General features: G+C 27.6%; 3 protein-coding genes across 3 annotated transcripts; 1 reads left to right on the top strand and 2 right to left on the bottom strand.

The window, feature by feature from the left end:
* Positions 1-421: 421 nt before the first annotated feature.
* On the bottom strand, positions 422-6,959 carry LOC130798796 (cysteine-rich receptor-like protein kinase 25). Its single transcript, XM_057661892.1, has 3 exons — positions 6,768-6,959; positions 1,133-1,450; positions 422-961 (listed from the first exon to the last, which is right to left on the bottom strand). The coding sequence occupies exons 1-3, from the start codon at positions 6,957-6,959 to the stop codon at positions 422-424; spliced, it is 1,050 nt and encodes a 349-aa protein (XP_057517875.1).
* An 834-nt stretch (positions 6,960-7,793) lies between these two features.
* LOC130798797 (wall-associated receptor kinase 2-like) lies at positions 7,794-12,672 on the top strand. Its single transcript, XM_057661893.1, has 4 exons — positions 7,794-8,226; positions 9,432-9,971; positions 10,427-10,588; positions 11,520-12,672. Exons 1-4 carry the CDS (start codon positions 7,794-7,796, stop codon positions 12,599-12,601), a joined length of 2,217 nt encoding a protein of 738 aa, XP_057517876.1. The 3' UTR covers positions 12,602-12,672.
* A 1,775-nt stretch (positions 12,673-14,447) lies between these two features.
* LOC130798799 (cysteine-rich receptor-like protein kinase 25) lies at positions 14,448-20,090 on the bottom strand. The gene is made up of 3 exons (XM_057661894.1): positions 19,716-20,090; positions 17,691-18,153; positions 14,448-14,476 (listed from the first exon to the last, which is right to left on the bottom strand). The coding sequence occupies exons 1-3, from the start codon at positions 20,088-20,090 to the stop codon at positions 14,448-14,450; spliced, it is 867 nt and encodes a 288-aa protein (XP_057517877.1).
* Positions 20,091-26,034: the final 5,944 nt, after the last annotated feature.

The following is a 26,034-nucleotide window of genomic DNA, read 5'->3' on the forward strand; positions in this document are numbered from 1 at the left end:
ATACTTATTAATATATTTAGAGTTATAAATTATTAAATGTTTTGAGTTGAGAGCATTGGTAAAAGGCTACATCCATGATCCACCCCTATTTGAGAACGAAAATGAATTTATATTAGTTTCTTTCTATTATTACTCTCTTTTATTCTTTTTATTTTACTTTTTGCACAGTTTTTAAAGTAATTTTTTATTTTCAATATCTCTAAATATGCATCATAAAAATTATAAAAATATATAATAAGAGTATTTATTAAGACAAATTTTATAAGATCTCACATGGATATATTTTATTATCAATATATCTCTCAAAAACCTTAATTAACTCCTTAAATTGAAATATTACAAATAAGAATTGAACATTAGAGAAAGAAAGGAGTATAATAATAATAAGTTGATCGAATGAAGACATAAGAATTTTATTTGATTATTCTATAAGCAGTATTAATACACAAAATAAAATCTTCAAAGAAACAAAAAAATTAAAAGAAAGAAGTTGATAAGCATCATTAATAGCAGTAATGGTAGATAAATTATTAGGCGGAGAAGCCATAGGTGAAAGGGTATTATTAGAAGACACATTAAAGAAATGCCGAACAACATCATATCTAATTTGGCAGCTGGGCACATTATAATAGCTTATCATTCGGCTACCACTCGCACATTCAAGCGTAGCATTCATGGCTTCAGTCAAACAATCCTCGCATTCTTGTTGTGTAATATCAGGTGTACATTGCACCAAACAATATACTTTTTGATACTCAAAATAATCTTCTTTTTTTGCTGCAAAATATTTTGATGATGTTGAGTTATTTGATATGGCTTCGCCTATTAAGTTTTTGAAGATTGGGTTTATTATTCGAGTTAACTCGCCTTCGTCGGGAATGCTAATCTCGCAATCGGTGTAATGGGGTGTTTGCTCCAACATCGAGAGAATCGGACGGTTCGCGTATCGTAACATGCATTCCTGCCATATCAAATAAATTGATGGACTTAATTATGTATTGGAAAAATTGTATTAATAATCTAACCTTTTAACCCATCTATAAGGTGCGTCTCTTATAACAATTTGTGTATACTCTGTCACTAATGTTAAAAAAAATAATAAAAAAAAAACTCTAAATTACTCAACATGCACCTCATATGTGGCAATGGCCTCTAGCGAGGGGCAACGCTGCAAGAGGTAAATGGTGGCATCCGCAACACAATGATGGCATGTCCTAAGTGTAAGGTCTTTCCGACAATCATATAAGGCGTACACTTTGTCGGTATTATCATCTTCATCTGTGCTTGCAATGTAATCGGCGAAAGTATTGGAAGAGGAATAGTAGGTAAGATTAGAGAATGCATTTAACAGATTTATATGGTAAGGACTATTTTCTGTATAGTTACCCTTGGAATAATCACATTTCCATCCCAAAAACACTGGATCGTTATTCCCTTCACTTCTTGTATACTTAATGAAACAAAGAAATGTCAAGAAGGTCATGAACATAGGGGTAATAATTTTTTGAAAGGCCATTAGAAATATTATTCGAACTATTTTGGATGACTATTTGAGCAAATTTTACAACTATATTCAATAGTTTTTAGCTTATTAGTGGAATATCATTAATTTTAATTAGTAATTAGTTAGGTGCAAACTATGGTCAACTTAATATGTTAGTGCCAAACACATCTTGTTTTAGTTTTAGTAGAAATCTAGAGTTGGAGAATTAAGCTGAAATCACCAACATTTAAATCAAGTCAACTGAATAAGTTGGAGTACGTCATAGTATATGAAATGTTACTTTGTCACAAATGAGATTAGTAGAGAGACTATAAAAATTAAAAAGAATTAAATAGTTTATTAAAGTTAGAGTCATCAACGCAGTAAATAGTTTCATGTGGATGCTTTATATATATTTATAGATCAAAAGTTTAAAGTAGTGGATATGTCCAACAACACTGTGACCGTATGATGAAGTGTAGTGATAAAGATAAAAAGCGGACATTGTGATTGAATATTATTTAATTGATGTAAGTTGTTGAACGTAAAATGAATGTTTTATTGAACAACAATGAAATTAGAGTTATTATATGAATTAAAATGTTGTGTGTTTAAAAAGAATCGTTTTAGGAAGATGGAATAAGCGGAAATGATAATGCTTAGATAGATTAGTGTACAAAAATTTGATATAATTCAAAACAACAAGATAATAAAGGTTTTGTGTTGCACATATTGAGAATTAATAGGATGAAAGAGAATATATATGTGCAACGATATAAATATATATATGAAGTATTGAAATGTCAATAATTAAGCTAGAAAGTTGGAACCTATTGTTTTCAAAGAGGACAAGAAAGATCAAAAATTACGCGAAAACCAAAAGTTAAAAATTATATGAATAATTTAGATTTAAATGTTAAAATAGGAACTCATGAATTGGAAAACATTTATGTAGGATCATTGAGATTTGTCATTCTTATGGGAACCAAATTAAATATGAAAAGATAATTAAAGGATCATTAATAACTAGATAGATTTTCGTCTCAACCACAGTTTTATGAATTATTCAAATTAAAATTGTTAATCTTATATATGTAATTACGTTATTATATGACTTCTAAATCATATTGAAACTAAAAATTAATTTGTTTTAAAAATTGTAAAGGTATTACCATTAGATGGAGACGCATAATATACAAATATATATAAACATAATCATAAAAATATGCACCAAACAATACAAATTATTAATTACATAAAAATAATAGAAAATTTCAAGACATAAAAAATATTCAATGTCTTTGTAATGTTTAATGTCTTTGTAAAACCTTAAAATAAGTTTTAAGCTTAAAGATATTTTTTACTATAATAATTAACATATAACGTAATTTATTATTTATGTATTATAAACTTCTCAAACATAGGTTAAACAATAATCATTTGAAATTTATTTCATTGATATCTTATCCTAATTATTTACTTAAATAATTAATATGTAAATTATTTTATTTGTGTTGTGGTTTTTAATATAGCCATGTAAGTAATATATAGGATTATCAAAATATTTTTCTTTTCTTAATTTAAAATTATTTTAGTGAAAATAATTTTTTTACATAAACAATTAATATGTTATCAAATAATTAAATATATAATTATTGGCTCCGATTTTTTTTTGCTTTGTCAACTATTTAAGTTCTACATAATTATTTTTTTTTTTATTGAAACTCACTATATACCTAGTTGCTTTTTTGTTTTTTAAGTGAACATCTGTTTGTTATAGTCTTTATTCTTTAAAATTGTAAATAATTTTATCATAAAAATAAATAATTTAATGTTTTTTTTTTATTATTGATTAATTAGGTCAATCGAAACCAATCATAATCCAACCTCAACCGAAAGGATTCGAAACCTGTCAAACCGGACTTTTTTGACAGCCCAGCATCAAACGTGCCAAGAGAATAATATCATATTTGAGTAATATTATAATTTCAGTTCGTCTTGTATAAGATCGTATCATCATGAGACAGACTCATATAATTAGCCCATTACTTAAATTAATTATTTTAAGATCGTAAGTAATTGTTTCAAGGTTATAAGTAATCATTATAAAACTATAAAAGTAGTTATTTTAAAATTGTAAGTAATCACTTTAACTTTATAAGTGATCACTTAAAAATAAAAAATGTATATTGGGCTAGCTTAATAGAGATGATCTCGCTGTGAGACCATCTCATTTAAGAATTAGTGTTATAATTTAGGAGTATTTTAACAATCTATTTTCCAGAATTAATTATTGTTATAGCCATTGGCCTGCAAGAGCTAGCATAAAATAAATTGAAAATACACTTTATATACATGTATACCACTAAGGGACCAATAACATAACATAAAGACATCATTAATTATTTATTTATAAATAAATAAAAGGCAAAATAAAAAGTTTGTAGAACAAGTAATAATTGACTGATAATCATATCTTTTGATAAGTTTTGTGTTTACTTAGACAATATGCAGGCAGACCACACCAACAATATTGGAAGTACCAGGAATTGATAATTTAAATTAAATTAAAATAAAATTTAAATTTAAATTAATTACATTATTATTTTAAAAGTGGATAAAACTAATAATTTGAGAATGACTATTGAAAAGCCATCACCATCAAAACTCTCATTGATGATTTTATAATGAAATCTATAATACAACCACAAATTATTTGCCAATTGCCGTGAAGGATTGTATCAATAGAATTAAAAAATGGTTATTTAAATTTTGAATTCAAACAACCTTATCAACAATGCATCATTTTTAAATTTTTCCTATTCTTAAAATTCTTCACATAAACAATATTTATGGTGAGCGTTTAGTTTATAAAAGTCTTGTTGATTTATTTTGATAACAATCTTGAGGAAATTATTCATCAAAAATATTGGTATTATTTAGGGGCTACATTTTGAAATTGTGCTTCATGTAGGAACTTATTGATGTAAAATGCGGAAATTATCAATAATTGTTAAACATCTCTCACCCAAAAAAATATATATATTGTATTATATGAATTAATAAAAGAAGTTAAGAATTAACAACTTTTAATGCGTAACTTATATGCCAATGTAGGGATTGAGTACTACAAAGTAATACTATCAACTCAGAGATCAATATCGAATTACATATCTCTAATTAGGCCACTTAAATGTAAATCAATTGCGCGCTAGTACAGAGAAAAATAATAAAATAAGAAATAACTTTTTTTTTTTTATATTTTCTCTTGCAAACAGTCTTTTCTATATGACTACCAAGCCTATTTATAATAAAAGGTCAAAACCCTAATTTGAAGTCTCATTTTTAGATAACCATAATACTTGACTATTAAGGGTAATAAAGTACTTTCATCTTAATATTGTTCACATGTTCAAAATTAATCTTTTATTTATTTTGTGTGACTTCTTAGGATTATACATTTAACTATAATTGGTCCAATCTCATTAGTCCAAAAATATACATTATTCTCTAGCAAGCAGCGTACGCATATTAAATGTACAACTTAAATCTTCATATCAATCCTATACATATTAATATGTATTGTTATATTGTTCCTCAGATATAATCTTTCACTTCGGGTCCTCAAAATGTTCAAGACGACTCTGAAAACGAGTCTAATGTTTATTTGCCTTGAATTTGCTTTAATTAAGAGTCTCTTAGACGCCTTATTTTATTTAAATATAGTTTGATGACACAATAAAAAAAGATAGAGGACAAATAGAGTATTATTTTCCAACTTAATTTATTGCTGCAAGTAATACTATGAATATGAGTAGTACTTGTCTCTTTGGATGTTGAAAGCCCAATTATTGTCTCCGTCCATATTTTATACAGTAAAATCTGCACAATATTTCTATTGAGGTATGAGAGGTAGTCTAAATGAATAAAAGTGATTTGTAATATTGGTAAATTAGATTTTATATGGATGAATTTATTAGGGTGGAGTTTTTAAGATTTTAATTCATCCTTTTATTTTATTTTATTTTATTTATTAATGTTTGTATTGTCTTTTGTAGCAATTAGTGTCGTTTCTAATTATTTTTTGCCCTTAGGCAAAACACAATAAGGGATCTTAAATAAGTAAAGTTTTGATTTTTTTTTTCTCCAACTATGCATCATATAATTTTTTTTTTACATCGCATAAATGTCAAACAAATATACAAATTTAAGATCATATAATGATAAGGTACTTAAGTACAAACTAAATTTTAATAATAAGGATTAACTCAATTTGAGCCCCTTTATAAATTAAACCCTAGATAATTACACCTAAAAATTATCTTCAGAAACGATCCTGATAGCAATTTACAAATTGCAGTCATTAGTTAGCAATTTTTGAATATTCGATATGAGTTTAGAGAAACTATAAGGCACGAAGGGAACAACGATTATGATTGTGGACATGCAGCCAACAAGTTGACCATTATTTTGTCTTACCCCTATCAATTATCATGATTGCATTGTGATGCAATCATACGCCAACTCATTCGTCACAGCTAAATAAGGAGATGTTCTAAATGAGCGACTTCTAGAGCCGGTTGATAACAAATAAAAATTTATTGAATAATTAGAATCTCTACACTATACAAAAGTTTAACGATTAACTTTAATAAATGGATCAACTTTCATTGATTTGTGTTAAAAATTTAATTAAATATCTTAAAATATATATGAAATAATCTTTATTAGTATTTTTTTTAAACGATGAGCAAACACATATATCTACTAAAACTAATTTTTTTTATATATAAAAAAGTATCATAATTTTTTATGTTGAAGCTTAGGTTGCACACCCTACCCAAATGTACTTGAAATAAATTTTAAGTCATTATCAAAATCATGAATAATATAATAAAATTGAGATCTAGAGAAGACCAATTCTTCTTCCTATTGTATGTAGGAGATTTATTTTACCCGAAATTTTTCTTAAAAAGTTGTTTTGAGAAAACTCACTCTGTTTATTTATGTTATTTTTTTTGATTTATTAAAATTTTTTGTTTCTTTTTTTTATACGGATTGGAGAATTGCTAGGGCGCGGAGGCACGAAAATTAATCATTTCTAAAGATCTTGGACTCAAACATCTATTATAAGTATAAAAGGGTAAGCCTTCTGTTAGAGTTTTGGCATGACTTTTAGTACACTAACGGTGTATGATGAGTTTGGTGGTGTGTGGATGTGTGTATGTGTGTATGATGATGTGGGAGTCATTATAGACTTTCTGATGAGCCGCTCGACCCACACTGTGGCATGCTCGACCGAGCCAGTTGGCTCGACCAGATCAGTGAGCATTCTGATCTGCTGCTCGACTGGAATACAAACCGCTTGACCAAGGCCATTTCGCTCGACCGGTCGAGTGAGGGTCCAGAATGCACTCTGTTTTCTTGCGCGATAAGTTTTACGGGAATGTTTTATTGTGGGCCTTTGCCCAATCATTGGTATACGGCTACTACTATAAATAGAAGTCTCATATACTCACTCCAATGTTGATTAAAACCCTAGCTAAACACAAACCCATCTTCTTTATCTTCTCCAAGTGTAATACTTCATTGTAAGAGTTTTTGAGAACTCCATTGTTTCTTCACATAATCAAGCAAGCTAACCACCACTGAGGACGTAGCCCACATTGGGGTGAACCTCGTAAATCTTGTGTCTTTGATTTTGCTTTCTTTCTTATTGTTTCTCATTGCTTATTATTGAAGTGTTGTTTACTTGCATTGAACACCCTTGCCATTGGTTTTGGGTGTATTCTAGGGATAAAGATTGAAACTTTAGTAACTAGTGTGTTTGTTTTATCACCTTCATCTATTATACTAACGTGTTAATATCATTATTCATACAACTAACATATTTCATCTTTTTTTAATGGTTTCGAGGTAAGCTAGATAGTTCTTTTTAAATAAAAGAAAATTATTTATGAAAATCGAATTCTTATTATAATAGTAAAAGAAAAGGTTTTCATTAATGATTCTCCTATTACATTTCAACTTACAAAAATATATTAAATTCATTGTAACAGACTATAATTAAAAAATAAATAAATTAATGAGCGAGTAATAATAATTAGAAATAGGCAAACGTAAGAATACATAACTTTTTATATTGCTAATGCACATCTTGATTAGGTCTCACGGAGTCTCCAACAACACAAAAATCACTGTCTTAGCTCTTGAGACGACATTCCTTAATGACATTAATTCCATAATCACAAACATCAAGAAACAAATAATAGCCCATAAATTCACAACCCAATAAAATTAATTAGAAAAAATGCATAAAACATCAATAATTTTGTCATTCCTAGTCTTACTACACATAATCTTTACCAATCCAACATGGTGTATAAGTCCTCCAATAACCATGTTCAACGCCCCGAACATAACCAAGCCCGGCTGCCCACGTAAATGCGGGAATCTAATAGTGCCATACCCTTTTGGCGTTGGGTTGGGCGCTGGGTGTTCTAAAAGTGTTTTATTCGATGTGTTTTGTATGACTTCTTATGACCCTCCGAAAGCTTTTTTAGTAGCAGCAATGGATGATCAGAAAAATGCTATGGAAATACTCGACATATCTGAAACACAACTACGTCTTAGGAATCAAATTAGTTATTCGTGTTTCAACTCGACGGATGTAATTTCCCCTCGTATGTCCGACTTCATTACCTTCAATCTCATTACACCACGAGCTCCCTACAGTGTATCAGGTAATTAATCAAAGACTATTTGACTAATTTTTATTTGATTTTTTGGCTTTTTGATTGGTTAATTAAACACTTGGAATTGTTTTGTAAATGATTTTATACTATATTTGGAAATGGTGATTTCATTTGAAAATATGAATTTGACTCAAATTTAGTACTGGCAAATAGCAAAAATTCAAATTTGGATTTGAGTCAAAAGGATTTGAAATAAAATGATTGTTCCTAAACACTACCTTAAGGTATTTGAAAAGTTGGGTTTCAGTCGATACAATAAAGCTAGTATGTATAGTTTTTATTGTGTGTTTGACAAGAGGGAATAGAGATCGAGAATTGGGATTTTGGGGTAGGAATATAAAAAGTTCCTTGTTTATTTGAGGGAAAAATGAGAATTGATAAATATTGGGACATGGACATGGGTTGAGACTTGAAAAGGAGAAAGTCCCATAAAAAAAGTCTTGGGGTTATGGTGGTAATTTGAATTGAGACTTGAGTAATTTATAAAAAAACATTTTTGTCAATAATAAAAGTAAAGAAAAGTAAAGAGTTAAAAGGACAATTTTGTAAATATGATTACTTCTTATCTAATTCTTTATCGATATTTACCATTTGCCAAACAAGGACATGAAACATTTATTTTCAAAGTCTCTATTCAAGTCTCATTTTAAGTTTCAACTATAGTCTCTTAATTTTCATTTCCACGTGCCAAATTATTTTCTTTTATTTTTTTAATATAATTTTTGTTTAATAGCCAATAATTAATTTTTACTGAACGTTATTTTGGCTACAGAGATGGCAAAATAGGTAGACACTTGCGATATCTTCTACCCCAAACCCATATCTACCTAAAATTTTCATACCAGACACATACGTACACATATGACAAGTAAATTTTCATACCCGAATCTTTCTACCTAGGTATGCATTCAAATTCATTCTCACCTACAATGGCCAATTGGTTATACCCACAACTTGAACATACTAAGCTAAAATGCCTAGTTGACTTGGTAATTTGTTGACATAATGCTCAATAAATGTTTAGTGTTTTGATTTTACGACTAGAGTATATGTTTCAGGTAAAGAAATTAAATCCACTAAAAATTAAACAAACTATTCAAAACTCCAAAATAATTTATACACTCAATATACCACTAATCACGTTACGTGATACTTGTACGGAAAAGATAACTAAAATGATTTTAATAATGCAGGAATGGCAAACAAGTTATTTGTTGTAGGGTGCCATGACAAGCCAAGGTTCACCGGAAGCTTTGAGGCCGACACCTTTACTCTAGATGATGACGGAGTTGCTTCATGCAGAACTAATTGCAGCTCCGGCGCCACAAATGTTGTTCCCGACCAATGCAATGGCAAAGGATGTTGTCAAGCCACATTTCCTAAGGGATTGAGGTCTTTTTCCGTCGACCATTTCGATAGTAACCATACGACAACAGTAACGTATAACCCTTGTGGATATTCATTAGTGGCAGATGAAAAAAGATTCAAATTTCGAGGAGTTGCAGATCTGAAGGACCCAAACTTTATTAATAAAACAATATATGAAGCTCCTTTGGTGTTGGATTGGGTGATACCTAATAATACGTGTGCTATATCAGAACTTGATCGTGATAATTATGCATGTAAAGAAAATACAACATGTGTTGATGCTGCTAATAGTGGCATTGGAGGTTATCATTGTCGTTGTCTTCCTGGTTACGAGGGTCATCCTTATCTTTCTCCTGGTTGTTCGGGTATAATATTTTCTACTCCCCATTCCTAATTTTACAGTTAGTTATCAAACTTTGTTTTATTCAAAGTAAATTAATTTCTTCAAAAAGCTTGTTGATATGAATTAAGTTTTTTTGAACAAGTTGCTTCTCGCAGCATGTTCGTAATTAGATAGTCAAAATCAAAAATCAATTAAATCACTCCAATCAATTACCAATTATCAGCAATAAGTGATTTGTCAAACGTTCGCGTAAAAATCATTATTGTGGAAAATAAACTACTAATAAAATTGTGATCGTTTATATAACATCAACATATTTCCAAAAAAAATTATTATTTTTAATCAGTATAGTTTGCATTTAGAAATTAAATTTCAAATGTTGAACTCATGCATGTCACAAAGAAAAATAAAATTATTGTGTTAATTGTTCTAGAAAAATTTATGATTTAAAGAAGTTATTGCTACCACTTTTGACAGATATAAATGAATGTGCTGATAAAGATAGTAGTCCATGTTCCATGATATGCACTAATACGCCTGGAAACTACACTTGTTCTTGCCCATCTGGATATACTGGTGATGGTAAGAAAAATGGAACGGGTTGCATCCGACAATTTCCAGCTTTGAAGGTCGCCATAGGTAAGTTTTAATTTATATATATAAAGTGGATATTGTATATACAGCAAACCTCCGGTAAGACGGCCGCATACTTGCGACGACTCATAGTTATAACCTATAATTTTGAAGTTATCATTTTAATGTTTGAATTGGATATTTTGAACTTTGAAATAGGCATATTAAGTCTTGAATTTAACAAACTTTAAACAATTGGAATTGACATTCTAAGTCTTAAAATGGATATCTTACAGTTGGAGTAAGAGTTTAAGACTTAGAATTGGCATTTTAAGTGGTGAAATGGGTATTTTAAGGGTTGAAGTCGATAACTAAAAAATTAAATTAAACCTTTGAAAAGGAAGATTGAGGCATGGAGTAGGGGTTTTAAGTGTTAGATTTGACCTTTTAAGTCTTGAAACGAGTGATTTAAGGCTTCAATTCGACAAGTATAAAATTTTTTTGATCACACACGTGAGGCGGCCACATATAAGTTTTTGTTTTTGTGTTCCACTAAATAAAAAAAAATTAATACTAAAGAATTTTATATTTCAAAATTTACTAAATAATAATTGTTAGATTAAATTTAGTGACAACAACCTAACAAAAGTTGATTAATTCTTGAGAGTATTTTAAAAACGAACTCAAAACCAATTAAAATTCATACCTTTTATAAAATTAAATTCGTGGTTTGTAAATCAATCAATCAATAGTAATGTGGACAAAAAATTAGTGACATTTATATAAGATATATTTGCTTAAAATGACATATATTTTAATATGGACAAATAAATATAAATTGCTTGGTTGCTTGCAATAGTAATACGGACAAAAAATTAGTCACAAAGGAGGTACAATTTTGGTATACTTTGTACAAAAGATTTCAGTATTTATTTAAAATAAAAATTAATATATAATTGAAGTTCCCTAATTAGTGAAATAATTTTATATGATACAGGGGTTAGCTTGGGATCCATATCTCTACTCATAATGGTAAGTTGGATATTTTTAACAAGCAGAAAAAGAAGAAATACCAAAATAAAAGAAAGGTTTTTTCAGCAAAACGGAGGTTTACTATTAAAGCAAATAATATCCCACAATAAAGAAGATAACATGGACCAAATTAAGGTATTTACAATACAAGAATTAAAGGTAGCAACCAAGAATTTTAAGGATGAAAGAATAGTTGGTAAAGGTGGTTATGGTACAGTTTATAAGGGTGTCCTTACTAATAATCAAATTGTTGCTGTTAAAAGATCAAAATTTGTTGATGAAACTCAAATTGAACAATTTATTAATGAATTAATACTTCTTGCACGAGTAAGACATCCTAATGTTGTACGACTTGTTGGGTGTTGTCTTGAGGTTGAAGTTCCTTTATTGGTTTATGAATTTATCTCTAATGGTACATTATATGATCATATTCATGATAAAAATAGAGGGTCTTGGTATTCTTGGAACAATTGTTTGCGGATTGCTATGGATTCCGCTAATGCGTTAGCATATATACATTCGATACCTATAATTCATCGTGATATTAAATCTTCTAATATATTGTTAGATGATTGTTACATGGCAAAAGTGTCTGATTTTGGAGCTTCACGTTTGATTCCAATTAATGATACTCATTTATCGACTGTGGTTCAAGGTACTTTAGGATATCTTGATCCTGAATACTTTTTCTCTAGTCAATTGACTGAGAAAAGTGATGTTTATAGTTTTGGTGTTGTTCTTGCTGAGCTCGTAACCAGATCAAAGCCTTTATTACCGGAGAGGCAAACCGAAGAAAATAATCAAAATTTGGCTTCATTATTTGTTAAGTCTATGCAACATGACAATTTGTTCCAAATTTTGGACTCTCAATTGATCTTAGAAGCAAGTCAAGAACAACTTATGGCGTTTGCAAAGCTTGTTGAACGATGTTTAAGTACAAAAGGTGAGGACAGACCAAGAATGAAGGAAGTAGCAAGGAATCTTGGAGAGTTATGGATGAAAACACAAGATTTTTCGGCAGTAACGACAATTATGTATGTATCTTGATTATTGTTAGAGTACAAGACAACAAAGACCACATAATATTATAAAAGATTCAAATATTTGACAACCACATTAGCCTATAAATGTAATATCTTATTTGTAACAGATTGTGATATATATTGCATATTGATTTTATAAACTTGTATTATTACTTATACCTTTTTTTTCATGTAATAGCATTATTTTTAATAATATTTTCTATAGTTTATTGAAGTATATTTGCTATCGAGTATCGATCACCAATATCTAACCAATTAACTAATAAGACTCATCTGTTAAATAACCACTTGAATTAAACAAGGCATCAGTCACCCACACAATTATTGGATTGAAATATATATATATATATATATATATATATATATATATATATATATATATATATATATATATATATATATATATATATATATATATATATACACACACATGAGTACCACTTAAATATTGATTGGTTATGGTATCCGATTTCAAAAACTGGATAATAATTTATCCGATTTTTTAGAACCGGATAATTTGGATCGGATATTCTACTTTTAATTCGGATAATTCTATACGAATATTCGGTTTATAAACCAGATCCAGATCAGGGTTTTATAAAACCGGATATCCAAAATTCTTGTTTATAACCATATATATAAATTTTTATAAAAACTTTGCTTGTATGGTTGAATATACTAATATTTGCAATTCTCAAATTACAACTTAGTTGCATACTGTATATTCGGTATCCGATCCGGAAAATTAGATATGTGAAATTCAAATATCCGGTTTAATCCAAATCGGAACGGGATCCGAAAAAAATCAAATATATGACTTTTCGAATGCGGATGGATCCGATATCCGGTTTTGAACACCCTCGACATGCAAGATTAGTTGTGCTTCCTACCTCAATCTTATTTCCTTCACTATCACCTCAATCTTATTAGACAAACCAAATTGGTTACCTTCAACGTTTCTTCTAAATTATATCCATTCTAGACTGCAGTCTGCAGAAGCATAACACTTGTAAAGTAGTGTGCAACAGAAATTTCTTGAAATCCATAAACTTGGAAGGTTCAAGGTGTTGAATATCTTCCTTCAAGATCATTCCATATCTCAGGAACATTTTTTTGAAATACATAATGCTCATAGCAAAAAATAACTGATTCCATAAAAAACTATAGAAAAATAATCTTGTGCTTGCTGAATCTAAGGGGTGTAGAATGTAGATAACAAAAACTACATGGATTTTTTGTAAAATCTTCATAGGTTTCCCCGTTTCAAGGATTGATTGTGTCGCTTGGATAAAGAAAAGTTAACAAATAGGAACTGAAAGAAAGAGGCAACAGATAAAGAAAGTGCTGTAGATTATGTTTCGCGAAGGAAGAAACATCATATCACAAGTATTCAATTCTGTGCTCTGATACCATGTTAGTATTTAGGACATTAGAAGACTATAGAAGGTAACAAGGAAAATGGAAGGAAAACTAATTAATCAAGATGGTTCTTACTATTGATAAGATTGTTAAACTAACACAACTTTCCTTATTATATATGAATAATCCAATCTTTTATTGATTTTCCTACAATAATCTAAATTTTTAATTAACCATGAATAATCCCAATTTTATAATCACTTATACCGGAACATTCTTGCCCAAATGGTGACCGGGTTTGTAAGTTAATTGCTATAAAAAAAAGGAAAAATAAAATAAAAAAATCAAAATTATTAAAAATTAAAAGTTAAAAAAATAAACTTACTTGATTTTTCATATAAATTTTATTTATTTTTCAATTTTATTAATCTAATTTTGTATTTACTTTTTTATTATTTTTATGTAAAGTGACTTGTTGTATAGGTAAGAGGTTACCTTGCTGTATTCTTTGCAAACATCCCTAATAATTGGAATTATTCATGTTTAATCAAAAGTTGGAATTATTGTAGGGAAATCAATAAAAAAATTAAATTATTTTAAGTAAGTTTTTTAGATATATGCATGAACCTAATTGTAACTAACTTCCTAAAATAACAACTTATAACAACCTTAATTTTGTGGCAAGATTATTAGGGAAATTTGCAAAGAAACACCTTTTAAAAACCTTTTTTTGTAAAGAAACACCTTTTATAATTTTTTTTGTAAAAAAACACTTTTTAAGAGACTTTTTTAAAAAAAAACACCTTAAATCAGTTTCCGGTGACTTTTGTCAACTTTCCGGCGTTGACTCCAGTCAACGCCGGAAAGGTGACAAAAGTCACCGGAAACTGATTTAAGGTGTTTTTTTTTTAAAAAAGTCTATTAAAAAGTGTTTTTTTACAAAAAAAATTATAAAAGGTGTTTCTTTACAAAAAAGGGGTTTTAAAAGATGTTTCTTTTAAATAATAAAAAAAAATTAAAAAAAAATTATTATTTTTTTTTGTTATTATTATTATTATTATTATTATTATTATTATTATTATTATTATTAATCTTTTTAAAAAAAAATTATTTTAATATAATAATAAAAAAAAAAATTTTCAAAAAATAATATTAATAATAAAAATAAAAACAAAAATTTTAAAAAAAGTTAAAAAAATTTTAAAAAAAATTAATAATAATAAAAAAAATAAAAAGTATAAAAAATATAAAATAACAATAATAATAATTAAAAAAAATAATAATAATAATAAAATTAAAAATAAAATTAAAATTAAAATTTTTTTTTTTTAAAAAAAGAATAATAACAATAATAATAATAATAATAATAATAATAATAATAATAATAATAATAATAATAATAATAAATATTATTATTCTTTTTTTTTTAAAAAAAAATATTTTTTAAATTTTATATTTATTTTTAATTTTATTATTATTATTTTTTTTTTTAATTATTATTATTGTTATTTTATATTTTTTATACTTTTTATTTTTTTTATTATTATTAATTTTTTTTAACTATTTTTAAAATTTTTGTTTTTATTTTTATTTTTATTTTTATTTTTATTATTAATATTATTTTTTAAAAAAATTTTTATTTTTATTATTATATAAAAAAAAAATTTTTAAAAATTTTTTAAAAAATTAACAATAATAATAATAATAATAATAATAATAATAATAATAATAATAATAATAATAAAAACAAAATAAAAAAAATAATAATTTTTTTTAATTATTTTTTTGTAAAGAAACACCTTTTATAATTTTTTTTTGTAAAAAAACACCTTTTAAGAGACTTTTTTAAAAAAAAACACCTTAAATCAGATGCCGGTGACTTTTGTCAACTTTCCGGCGTTGACTGGCATAGTCAACGCCGGAAAGTTGACAAAAGTCACCGGAAACTGATTTAAGGTGTTTTTTTTTTAAAAAAGTCTCTTAAAAGGTGTTTTTTTACAAAAAAAATTATAAAAGGTGTTTCTTTACAAAAAAGGGGTTTTAAAAGATGTTTCTTTGCAAATTTCCCAGATTATTATTATAGAATTTACCCAAAGACGATGCATGACCTTCGAAGAAGGTTGCTCCAACTCCAATGGGTCCGGGTTTGGCTTTGAGTAATGACATTATTGCAGCGCAATTAATTAATACATGACTAAAACGAATTATTACATATTCCTAGCTTCGAAAATAACATATAGTATATTAGAGTTAAAGGTCAAATAATTAGCTCTAAATACTTCTGAGATAATAAGGCTACTAATTTACCCCAAATCAAACCCAATAATTATAATTCACTCAAAATTCCACCCAAAACTGTTACGGCCCGTTTGGTTAGTGTACTAAATGATGGTAATGGGAATGATTTATAATATAAAATTTCATCAAAAGTTCAATATTATTTCCATAGTAATGAATTTTTGATCACAAAAAAGTTTTTTATTTATAAATTATCATTACCACCTAATATCATCTCTCCCAAAGGTAATGCATTGGAATGATTTTTATGAAGAAAATAAGATGATTGAAGTTGGACAAGCATGTCCATCAAAATAGCCAAGAGATTTTTCAACCAAAATTAAACTAGTTTTTCACATCATTTATTACCACCTACCAAATAGCCCATTAGAATATATAACATTAAACTGGGGACTGTGTATTATATACTCCAACAAAAACATGTTTTTCTCAAAATTATAAATACTATCATGACTCAAATGTAATTTAATAATTCCTTCTATTATCAGAAAAAAGACGAAGTCAAAGATCAAAATTACTTTGGAGTATTATACTAATCTATTCAACTTAAAACAAATATTAGATAAATCCTCAAAGTTAACTGATAAGTCATAAGTCATGATAAAATAATAATTGAAATGTTACAGAACATGAGAGCTAGAAGGGCTTCATGAAATCGTCAACAAAGAAGAGTTCAAACAACCAAGTATACTCGAATGTTGAATATGTTAGGATAATTAAGTCGATGACATTATAGAAATACATATATCATTGTACAAATAATGTTATTTATATATTACTCCATTATACTACATTCGTTTCATTATACTTGCTACATTTCAATCTATTACGCAATTCAATGTGTTAGTTTGATAACTAATATCTTATGTGTTGTGATACGCATAATAAAAAATTATTAAAATTTAATATTATACGGAAAATACACATGCAATTAAACAATCCAAATAAAATCTCACAGGACTATATTTTTCTTATACATTAGCTGCTATATATATTTTTGGAAAAATTACTTAGAATAATCAAACATTTTCATGATTTTTCTATAATAATCTCATCTATTGATTAACCATGAATAATTCCAACTTTAGGGAGTATTTGTCTTGAGTAAACTTTAATTTTGAAAATTTCCATAAAAAAATTCTAAATAATAAAAAAATCATAAATTATTTTTGGACATTTTAAACATTTTTTTTACATTTTATTTTAATTTGTTTTTTTTTAAAATAAAACTTGCTATAACAAGTCATCCAGTTACCGAATATACTTTAGAAACATACCCCTTAAAGTTAGGATTATTCATGGTTAATCAATAGGTAGGATTATTATAGAAAAATTATAAGTAGGTTGAATTATTCTAAGTAGCATAAAATGACATTAAAAAAGAAATAATAAAAGAAAAGGAAAAGTTTTAATTAATTTAAATGAAAAGAAAAGACGAAGCTGAACGGCAGCATTACTAATAGGAGAAAAAGGAGGCGGAGAAGACATAGCCATAGGTGGAAGGCTAGAAGAGACATTAAAAAAATGTCGTATAACATCATATCTCATCCGGCAGCTGGGCACAATGTAATAACTTATCATACCGCTACTATTTGCGCAGTCAATCGTTTTATTCATTGCTTCCGTCAAACAATCCTTGCATTCTTGTTGTGTAATATCAGGCGTACATTGCAACAAACAATACACTTTTTGATACTCAAAATAATCTTCATTTTTTGCTGCAGAATACTTTAATCTTGAATTATTTGATATGGCTTCATCTATTAAGTTTGTGAATATTGGCTTTATTATCCGACTTAATTCGCCTCCATCCGGAATGCTAAACTTGCAATCGGAGAAATATGGTATTTGCTCCATTATTGACACGATTGGACGGTTTGCATATCTTACCACGCATTCCTGTCATACACTAATACTTATCATCAAGCTTAGTAGTATTATAAGCTAAATTAACTTATTGATAAACTAAATATATTGAATCTATTTCACAAATGAGTACTATTATAAGTTAAAGGTGTTAGCTATAGGGATGTTAAAATGTTGGGTAGATGCGATACCATATGTATGACCTCCTCAAATTCATATCCACCTAAAATTTTTATACTCGTTGGTCATCACCTGCCCACCACCATAACAGGTAAAATTTTCATTTTCACCCCTGTCTACATGGGTATGTATTCAAACTCATTCTCGCCTATTATGGTTAATTAGATATACCCATCATGGGTATACGCACCCTTTACATGTCTCATACTCCAAGTACGCGTTATATATTTTATAAATCTTTACAAAGTTATTTCTACATTTCATTTTGTTTAAATAATACAATGTAATAAAATAAAGTGAATATCCTTAAATTTTTGTCAATAGTTCTGAATGTTAATAGACAAAATTTTTATAAAATTAGTACATTATATTGAGATATAGAGTACGCTGCTATAGGTGGGGCGGGTGGGTATGGAAGGGGTAAGACCTCATGTCCATCCCTACCCACTACTCATGTCAGATAGGACTTGTCATGCCCATATTCACCTATTACCCATATTCATCAAAATTCTCAATTCCAATACAAATTAAGGCAATATAAAATAAGTAAGTTAAATTTAAAAACTAAGAATTTAAAATAAAAATAAAAACAAATTGAAGAATTCAGAAATATTAGTTAAAAACAAAAACACACGTTGAGAATAGAGAAAGAGAGAAGAGGGGGGGGAAGAAGGGGAAGAAAAGCAAATGATGATTTTTTATAATATTAAGATGATGATTGATGACGATGATAAGGAGTGCAGTCCATATGATCATTATAATCAATTCATGTCTGAAGATCAAATACAAGAACATCAATCTACCATTGAAACACATAAGGCCTTTCATCAAAAACTTGCTAATTTGAGTACCCGTCAAGGTCTATAAACCAGGCAAGTGATGATGATCAGCTAAGGTGAATTAATCAGCAACGAAGTACTTAGATTTTGACAATCAAGCTTCATAAATATCAAGAATCTTAGCCAACTTAGACTGGTTCCCGTGAGTAAGAAGAAATGGGAGCAAGGTAAGAAAGTGGGAGGGAGAAAAAAAGTTAGGTGAGAGGAGGGTGGGATTTTATAAAGTAAAAAAAATTTTAAAAATAAAACATGGATTATAACATACCCGGTAAGAGGTAATCTAGGTATGGCAATGGAAACAAATACTAAATATATGGGATTATTTATAATTAATTAATACTTGAGATTATTGTAGAGAAATTAGACAAAAGTTGAATTATTCTGGACAATTTTTTCTAAAATTTATCGTTGGTTGTTGAATATTATTAGTTTGCTTGAAAAAATAGGACAGAAAGAAATTATTCAAAGTAGTTTTTAGATTTTTGGTTTAAAAGTTATACTACAAAACACTTTTGCTGGTCGAAAGCACACAAAAAAGTCAATGAAAAAAACACTTTGAAAAACTCGAAAAAATACCTCATACATGACAATGGCCTCTAGCGAGGGGCAACGGTGCAGGATATTATCGGTAGCATCCACAACGCAATGATGGCATGTTGTAAGTGTGAGGTCTTTCCGACAGTCATATAAGGCGTACACTTTGTTGGTGTTATCATTCTCATCTGTGCTTGTACTTAAGTTGGCGAAGGTTTGGGAAATGGATAAGGAGGTAAGATTAGAGAATGCATTTAACAGATTTATGTGGTAGGGACTATTTTCAGTGTAGTTTCCCTTTGAATCATTACATTTCCATGCCAAAAACACTGAATCATCATTCCCATCACTACTTTTCCAATTACATATCAAACAAAGAAGCGTGAACATAATAATAGGCAATGTTTTCAAGGCCATCACAAATATTGGCTTTGAACCAACGATCTAGAAATGAGTTGGAGTTATGTGGGTTAATTTTAATTAAGTCGGAGTACAACGAATTCTTTAAATCAGAATATGTAAATGAACAAAATTTTTTTTAGAAGCCTAGAGTAGTTGTCAACCACTCAATCTCACAAGTTATTACTAAAATAATAATTATTGTTGTATAAAATAATAATCTTCATATGCCTAACATAACAATAATTTTATCAAAGCCACCAGTTTGATGGTTGTAACTTTACACAATAGGATAAATGTGGGATTTTTAAATTTTAATTTTTCTCATAGTAAAAGCAATAACAATATAATACATAAGTACTTTAATTACTATATATATATATATATATATATATATATATATATATATATATATATATATATATATATATATATATATATATATATATTATAAAACTATTAAACGAAAAAAATAAAAATGCAATGTATTAATGATTTAAAATAGCAAATAAATTAAAATTCAAATATAATAACATATCTCAATTATATATATTTTTTAAGGATGTAATTTCTATGTTGAAAGAGAGAAAAAAATTTAAAATTTGAAAATACGAAAACGATTGAGCATTGGAGAATCCCTCCAAAATAAATAAATAAAATTCAAATTAATATCAAACCAGATTCAGCCCACCTTAAAATATTGATATAATTCTACTAATTTTAATTCTGACGAACTGTAAAACAGCCTTCTAATTAGTCATAAAATTTTGGACCACCCTTTTGATTTAGTCGAATAATAATCGGAATTTCCAACAAAATCTCATTTAAGTGGATATTAGTCGGGAATTCTGATAAACTAGCGTTAGTCGGCAATTCACTCGAAAAATTTTGACAAAAAGTCAAAAGTTTCTATTTTTTAGTCGTTAGAGTTTTCATTTTTTGTCAAAGATTGAAAGACAAAGACCAAATTTTATAATCCGCATTTCCGACAAATTCTCATTTAAATAGATGCAATGCAACAGATAGAGTAGAACTAGCAGGAGAAACAATTACATTAATTCACTAAAATTAAAATAAGTCAAGCAGAACAAGTTCCAATGACTTTACTATAAACAAAAAAATAAAGAAATAGTCCAGATAAGAAAAATAAACGTAAATTGGTTTAAAATAATAACTTTAAAAGTAAAGGACACTCTCAGTAGAGTTTTATTTTTCCTGAATGATGTGGACAAATCATATCCGTTCGGGCGTTCCCTCAAGAAGGGAGTAAAAAAATATGCGTGCAGTCAAGAAATCTCTAATTGATACCTACGTCCAGTAGGAATTGAACCCTAAACTTTTTGCTCCACATGTAAATGCTCTATCCATTGAACCACAAGCACTTAATTATTTAAAATAATAACTTTGATTTAGTAAATGAAAAATAAAGTCATCAATAAAGAAAATTGATGACAATTTCCATCAAGTAAATAGTAGTTTATTTTAGGAATTAAGATGAAGTAATTGAATTATACATAAATTCAATTTTCATCACCAAATATTATTTTCTATCATGATAAACAGATAAAGATAAGGTTTTATACTAAGGTCGTTTTCTCCCAATTATTTCTTTTATTCATCGAAATTCCTTAATGTCATGTTTGGAAATAATGATTTCATTTGGAAATTTAGAATTGGCTCAAATTTATAATTTGACAAATCAATAATTTTCAATTTTGGATTTGAATCCAATTCCATCATTGTTTTTAAAATAGTTTCAGTTAAGAATTTGAGAATGACTATCCAAACCTTGTCATTCTCAAATTCTTCATTTATGATTTTATAATTGAAATTCATAATTTAAAATGAAATACTTATTTCCAAACACTACACGAAGTAAGATCTCATCCAGTTTCTTGATCAGCTTTATTTATATATTATAAGTATAAATGAAACAGTTTCACTAAATTTATATTTTAATTGATAATTCAACTCAATCAAATATTTTAATTGATTCTTAAGTTAGCTATTACATAAAAAAATTTGATTCATAGTGGATTAGCGCAGTTTAAAATTTTGATTTTAAGTATTCGAGATTGATTATTTAAAGTAATGGGGAGTTTGGTGGAGATGTTATTTATCGATAAGTTGGCTCAAGTGGTGAGCAGCCAACGGTTTACTTTGTGATAGAAAGTTTCCAAGTAGTTAGGTTAAAAGGTAAACTTTACTGAGCTACAAGCAGACTTGTTTTTCTATATGGGACCGAATGTTTATCTGTAAAGAAGACTTTTGAACATAAGACGGAAATTACAGTAATGCGTATACTAAGGTGGATGTACGTAACACAACGATGGATAGGATCATGAAACCGGGTGTTTAGAAAGAAATTAGGGGCTACCCCTATCTCTGCAAAGATGCGTGAATATAGATTGAGATGATTTGGGCATGTGTAGAAAAATACTTTTAATGCCTCAGTGAGGAGGATCTAAAGCATCATAGTGGAGGGTAAGAGAAGTCGAGAAAGACCTAGGTGAATTTGGAAGGAACAAATAAAGAATGACTTGCATGACATACACCTCTCTGAAGACCTGATCAGGGCTAGAGATATTTGGAGGCGCCTTATTCATGTCTTAGACTACTGATACTCTTTCGCTTACCAGTTGCTATTCTTGTTTTTGCCAATGACTTTTTGCATAGCATTCTTTTTTTCGTTTTTACTAATTATTTTTATTTATTTATATGTATTTTATTTATTTATATGTTTTTGACTGCTGAGGTTTTTTTCCTGAGGATTCATCTGTGCATCTTTCTCGAGTTGAGAGACTTTTTGGCCGAACTCTCTTTTATAGATATAAGTTGTTACCTTTCTTTCCTCCCTAAACTCTGATTATAATTTTTATAAATTGGATACACTAGATATGATGATGATGGTGTAGATTGATAGTAATACTGCATATAAGCTAATCAAGCCCATAGGAATCGGAAATTTATGACATACTTTTTCTTTTATAAACGCAAGTCAACCATTTAATTCCTCCATCTCTTAGTTTATTTTGTCTTGTAATCTCATGTGACAAACTTATATTTATTTTTCGTTTTATCTACTTATATTTTAACTTATTTTGTCATATATATAATTAATAAAACAGACTTTTTTTATCGTAAGAAAACCAAAGAAAGAAAAAAGTTTTTTTTTTCCTTATGATTTTCTGTTTTAGTGCATGCACATATATGGTTTTTTTTCTTAGATTACAAGATAAGCTGATGCAAAGACTAGGTGATGAGGTTCGATACTATGATTTTGTTTGGAAACAACAATATTTGCTCTAATTGAGATAAGATTAGATTCTCTTCTAATGTATACTTATATTGTACTACCTTCATTTCATTAACATTACTACTGATAGTGACATTTTCCCACACAACATGTCACAATCGGATGCGAGTATATCAGAACGGAATTGTGTTGGTTATCATGGGTTTTATCCTATGCATACTCGGCATCCCTTATCGTTGTCCCTTTTGGTTCTTAGACCACATTCCTCGTATTTTCTCTTTGGAGATGGTATGAGTATGGCATGTTTTCGCTATCTTTGGATTTTGCTATTCAACAGCCAATAGAATTTATTAGATATGATGATGATAATCTCCCAATAATAGTGTGCCAACTTAGTATTATATATGGCACCTACTTCAAATTTTCTTGACTCAAAAATATTTTACTATTTTATTTGCAATCGATAGAGAATTGAAATTCAAAACAATAATAATATTTTCCTAAGAATACTTATTATCACTCCAATTGACTAATACTCTAAAGTTTGAATATGATTAAAAAAGAAAACATTATTATCGTCACCTTAATTGATAGCTGCAAGTTTACAGAATTTAATTAGTTTTCTTTAATTCTTTGGACGGTAAACTCTAATTATCTCCTCCTTCATCAATATTCTTAATTCCCATATTTATATGATTTACAATATGGACTGTAAAGTCTAATTATTTCCTCCTTTATCAATTTGAGTGTTTAGACTCGGTTCGAATATTATTTATAAAATCGGAATAATTTTAATTTTTAGTTATATGTAAATATTTTTAAAGTTCATTTGTGTTTTAGTTATTATATACGAGTTATTTTAAATTATGTAACGTCATTTTCAATTTCAATTCAATTAATGAAGTCTATTTTGAAGATTTGTAAATAAATAATACTTCTATATTATAATATAATTATATTCTTCTAATATTATTTTATTCTATTAGCAACCAATGATTTCGCGTGTTCTGCACCTATATTCAAGATTGTGATTGCAATCCTCAATCCAACACGCATTCGTGACCACTAAAATAAGAAGGCATTGACTTTGACCTATAAAATAAACATAAATACTAAAATAATTAATTTCACTATTTCAATTCTTAATATCTCTAGCTACATATCTATCTACATCTATATAATATATTAATGAAGAAACAATTAGAACACATGTCTACTTCACAATAAAATTTTTCCCGCTCTTTTCAAGTTCTTATTAGGCAAATATTTCATTAGCATATCATGTAATATCCTTTTGATTAGATTTGTTAAATAGATTAGTTACAAAAGATTTTAAAACTATATCTTATTTACTAATTTAATTTTTACCATATATAATAAATTAAGATATGTAGTATCTTTTAATTACAATGAATAATTATCAAATAACGTATTAATTATTTATGTAAAAACTTTATTTTCAATATAATATTTTTATAATAAATTAAGAAAAGAAAATAATTTTGAAATAGTTTTTTATAGCTAATCATATGCGCTACTTACATGGCTATATTAAAAAAACTACACAAATTAAATAGATTATATATTAATTATTTAAGTAAATAATAAGGAAAAGATGTTGGTGAAATAAATTTCAAATGAGAATTTTATCACCTATGTTTGACAAACATAACACATAAATAAATAAATTAGGTTATATGTTGATTATTATAGTAAAAAAATACTCCCTCCGTTCATTAATTAAGTTCCCACAAGGATTGTTCATGAAATTTAAGAAAAATAGAATATTTTAGATAATAGACATATTATTTTATTGAATAATAAATTTAATGGAGGAAAAGTGGAGACCATAAACATTAAAAAATATTAAATAAAAGTTAGTGAAAAAAATATAAGGACTACAACTAATAAATATATTTTTATAAAGTTACTGAAAAATATATAGAACAATAAAAAATATAAAAAATAAAGTTAGTGAAAGAGATATGGGGGGACCATAAGTTAAAATATTAAATCATGATGAATAAGGTTATTTTTATTTAAAATTTGTGATATGGTACAAAAAGATTCTTTATGTGTACAACAAATAAAACACCCACTACAATATAATTTACTTTTAGTGGGATATATGTAGCGACATTTAATTTAAATATCACTACTTTAAATTTCTAATAGTATATATAGAAGATTTAGCGATATTATTAGACCCTTTAGCCGAATAATAAAAAATCACACTAAAGCTTTTTGCAACATAGGATCTAATAACATTTCTCATAAATGCCACTATAGACAGTAGTAACAATTACATATGCCACTAAAAACCTGTCACTAAATCACTTTATAATGGAACTTAAAATAAAAGCCAATAATTATTACACTAAAAATGTAAATCAGTGGCATTTTATAAATGCCACTAAATCCAATATCGCAAAAAGTTAAATTTGTTGTAGTGACCCCAAAATAGAAATAGGAACGTTTTTAAGGAAAGGAGAGAGAGTATGTTATTTAGACTGAAAACTTATTTTAAGGTTTTACAAAGACATTAAACATTTAAATTATTATTTATATTATTTTTTATGTGTTGAAATTTTCTATTATTTTTATGTAATTACTTATAATCTATATTGTTTAGTGCATGATTTTATGATTATGTTTTATGTATGTTAGTAATATATATCTCAATTTTAATAGTAATACTTTTATAGT

This window comes from Amaranthus tricolor, chromosome 13 (assembly GCF_026212465.1).
Source record: "Amaranthus tricolor cultivar Red isolate AtriRed21 chromosome 13, ASM2621246v1, whole genome shotgun sequence".
NCBI classification, from domain to species: domain Eukaryota; kingdom Viridiplantae; phylum Streptophyta; class Magnoliopsida; order Caryophyllales; family Amaranthaceae; genus Amaranthus; species Amaranthus tricolor.

Excerpts from the sequence above, each read along its gene's own strand:
- LOC130798796 (XM_057661892.1), bottom strand. The coding sequence starts at position 6,959 with ATGATTGGGCAAAGGCCCACAATAAAACATTCCCGTAAAACTTATCGC. Across the intron at positions 1,451-6,767 it reads GCTCGGTCGAGCATGCCACA|TATACAAGAAGTGAAGGGAA; the intron begins GTGTGGGTCGAG and ends TGTTTCATTAAG. Across the intron at positions 962-1,132 it reads AGGCCATTGCCACATATGAG|GAATGCATGTTACGATACGC; the intron begins GTGCATGTTGAG and ends TTGATATGGCAG.
- LOC130798799 (XM_057661894.1), bottom strand. The coding sequence starts at position 20,090 with ATGGCCTTGAAAACATTGCCTATTATTATGTTCACGCTTCTTTGTTTG. Across the intron at positions 18,154-19,715 it reads AGGCCATTGTCATGTATGAG|GAATGCGTGGTAAGATATGC; the intron begins GTATTTTTTCGA and ends AGTGTATGACAG. Across the intron at positions 14,477-17,690 it reads TAATGCTGCCGTTCAGCTTC|GGATGTTTGCAAAGAATACA; the intron begins GTCTTTTCTTTT and ends TCCAATTATTAG.
- LOC130798797 (XM_057661893.1), top strand. The coding sequence starts at position 7,794 with ATGCATAAAACATCAATAATTTTGTCATTCCTAGTCTTACTACACATA. Across the intron at positions 9,972-10,426 it reads TCTTTCTCCTGGTTGTTCGG|ATATAAATGAATGTGCTGAT; the intron begins GTATAATATTTT and ends CACTTTTGACAG. Across the intron at positions 10,589-11,519 it reads AGCTTTGAAGGTCGCCATAG|GGGTTAGCTTGGGATCCATA; the intron begins GTAAGTTTTAAT and ends TATATGATACAG.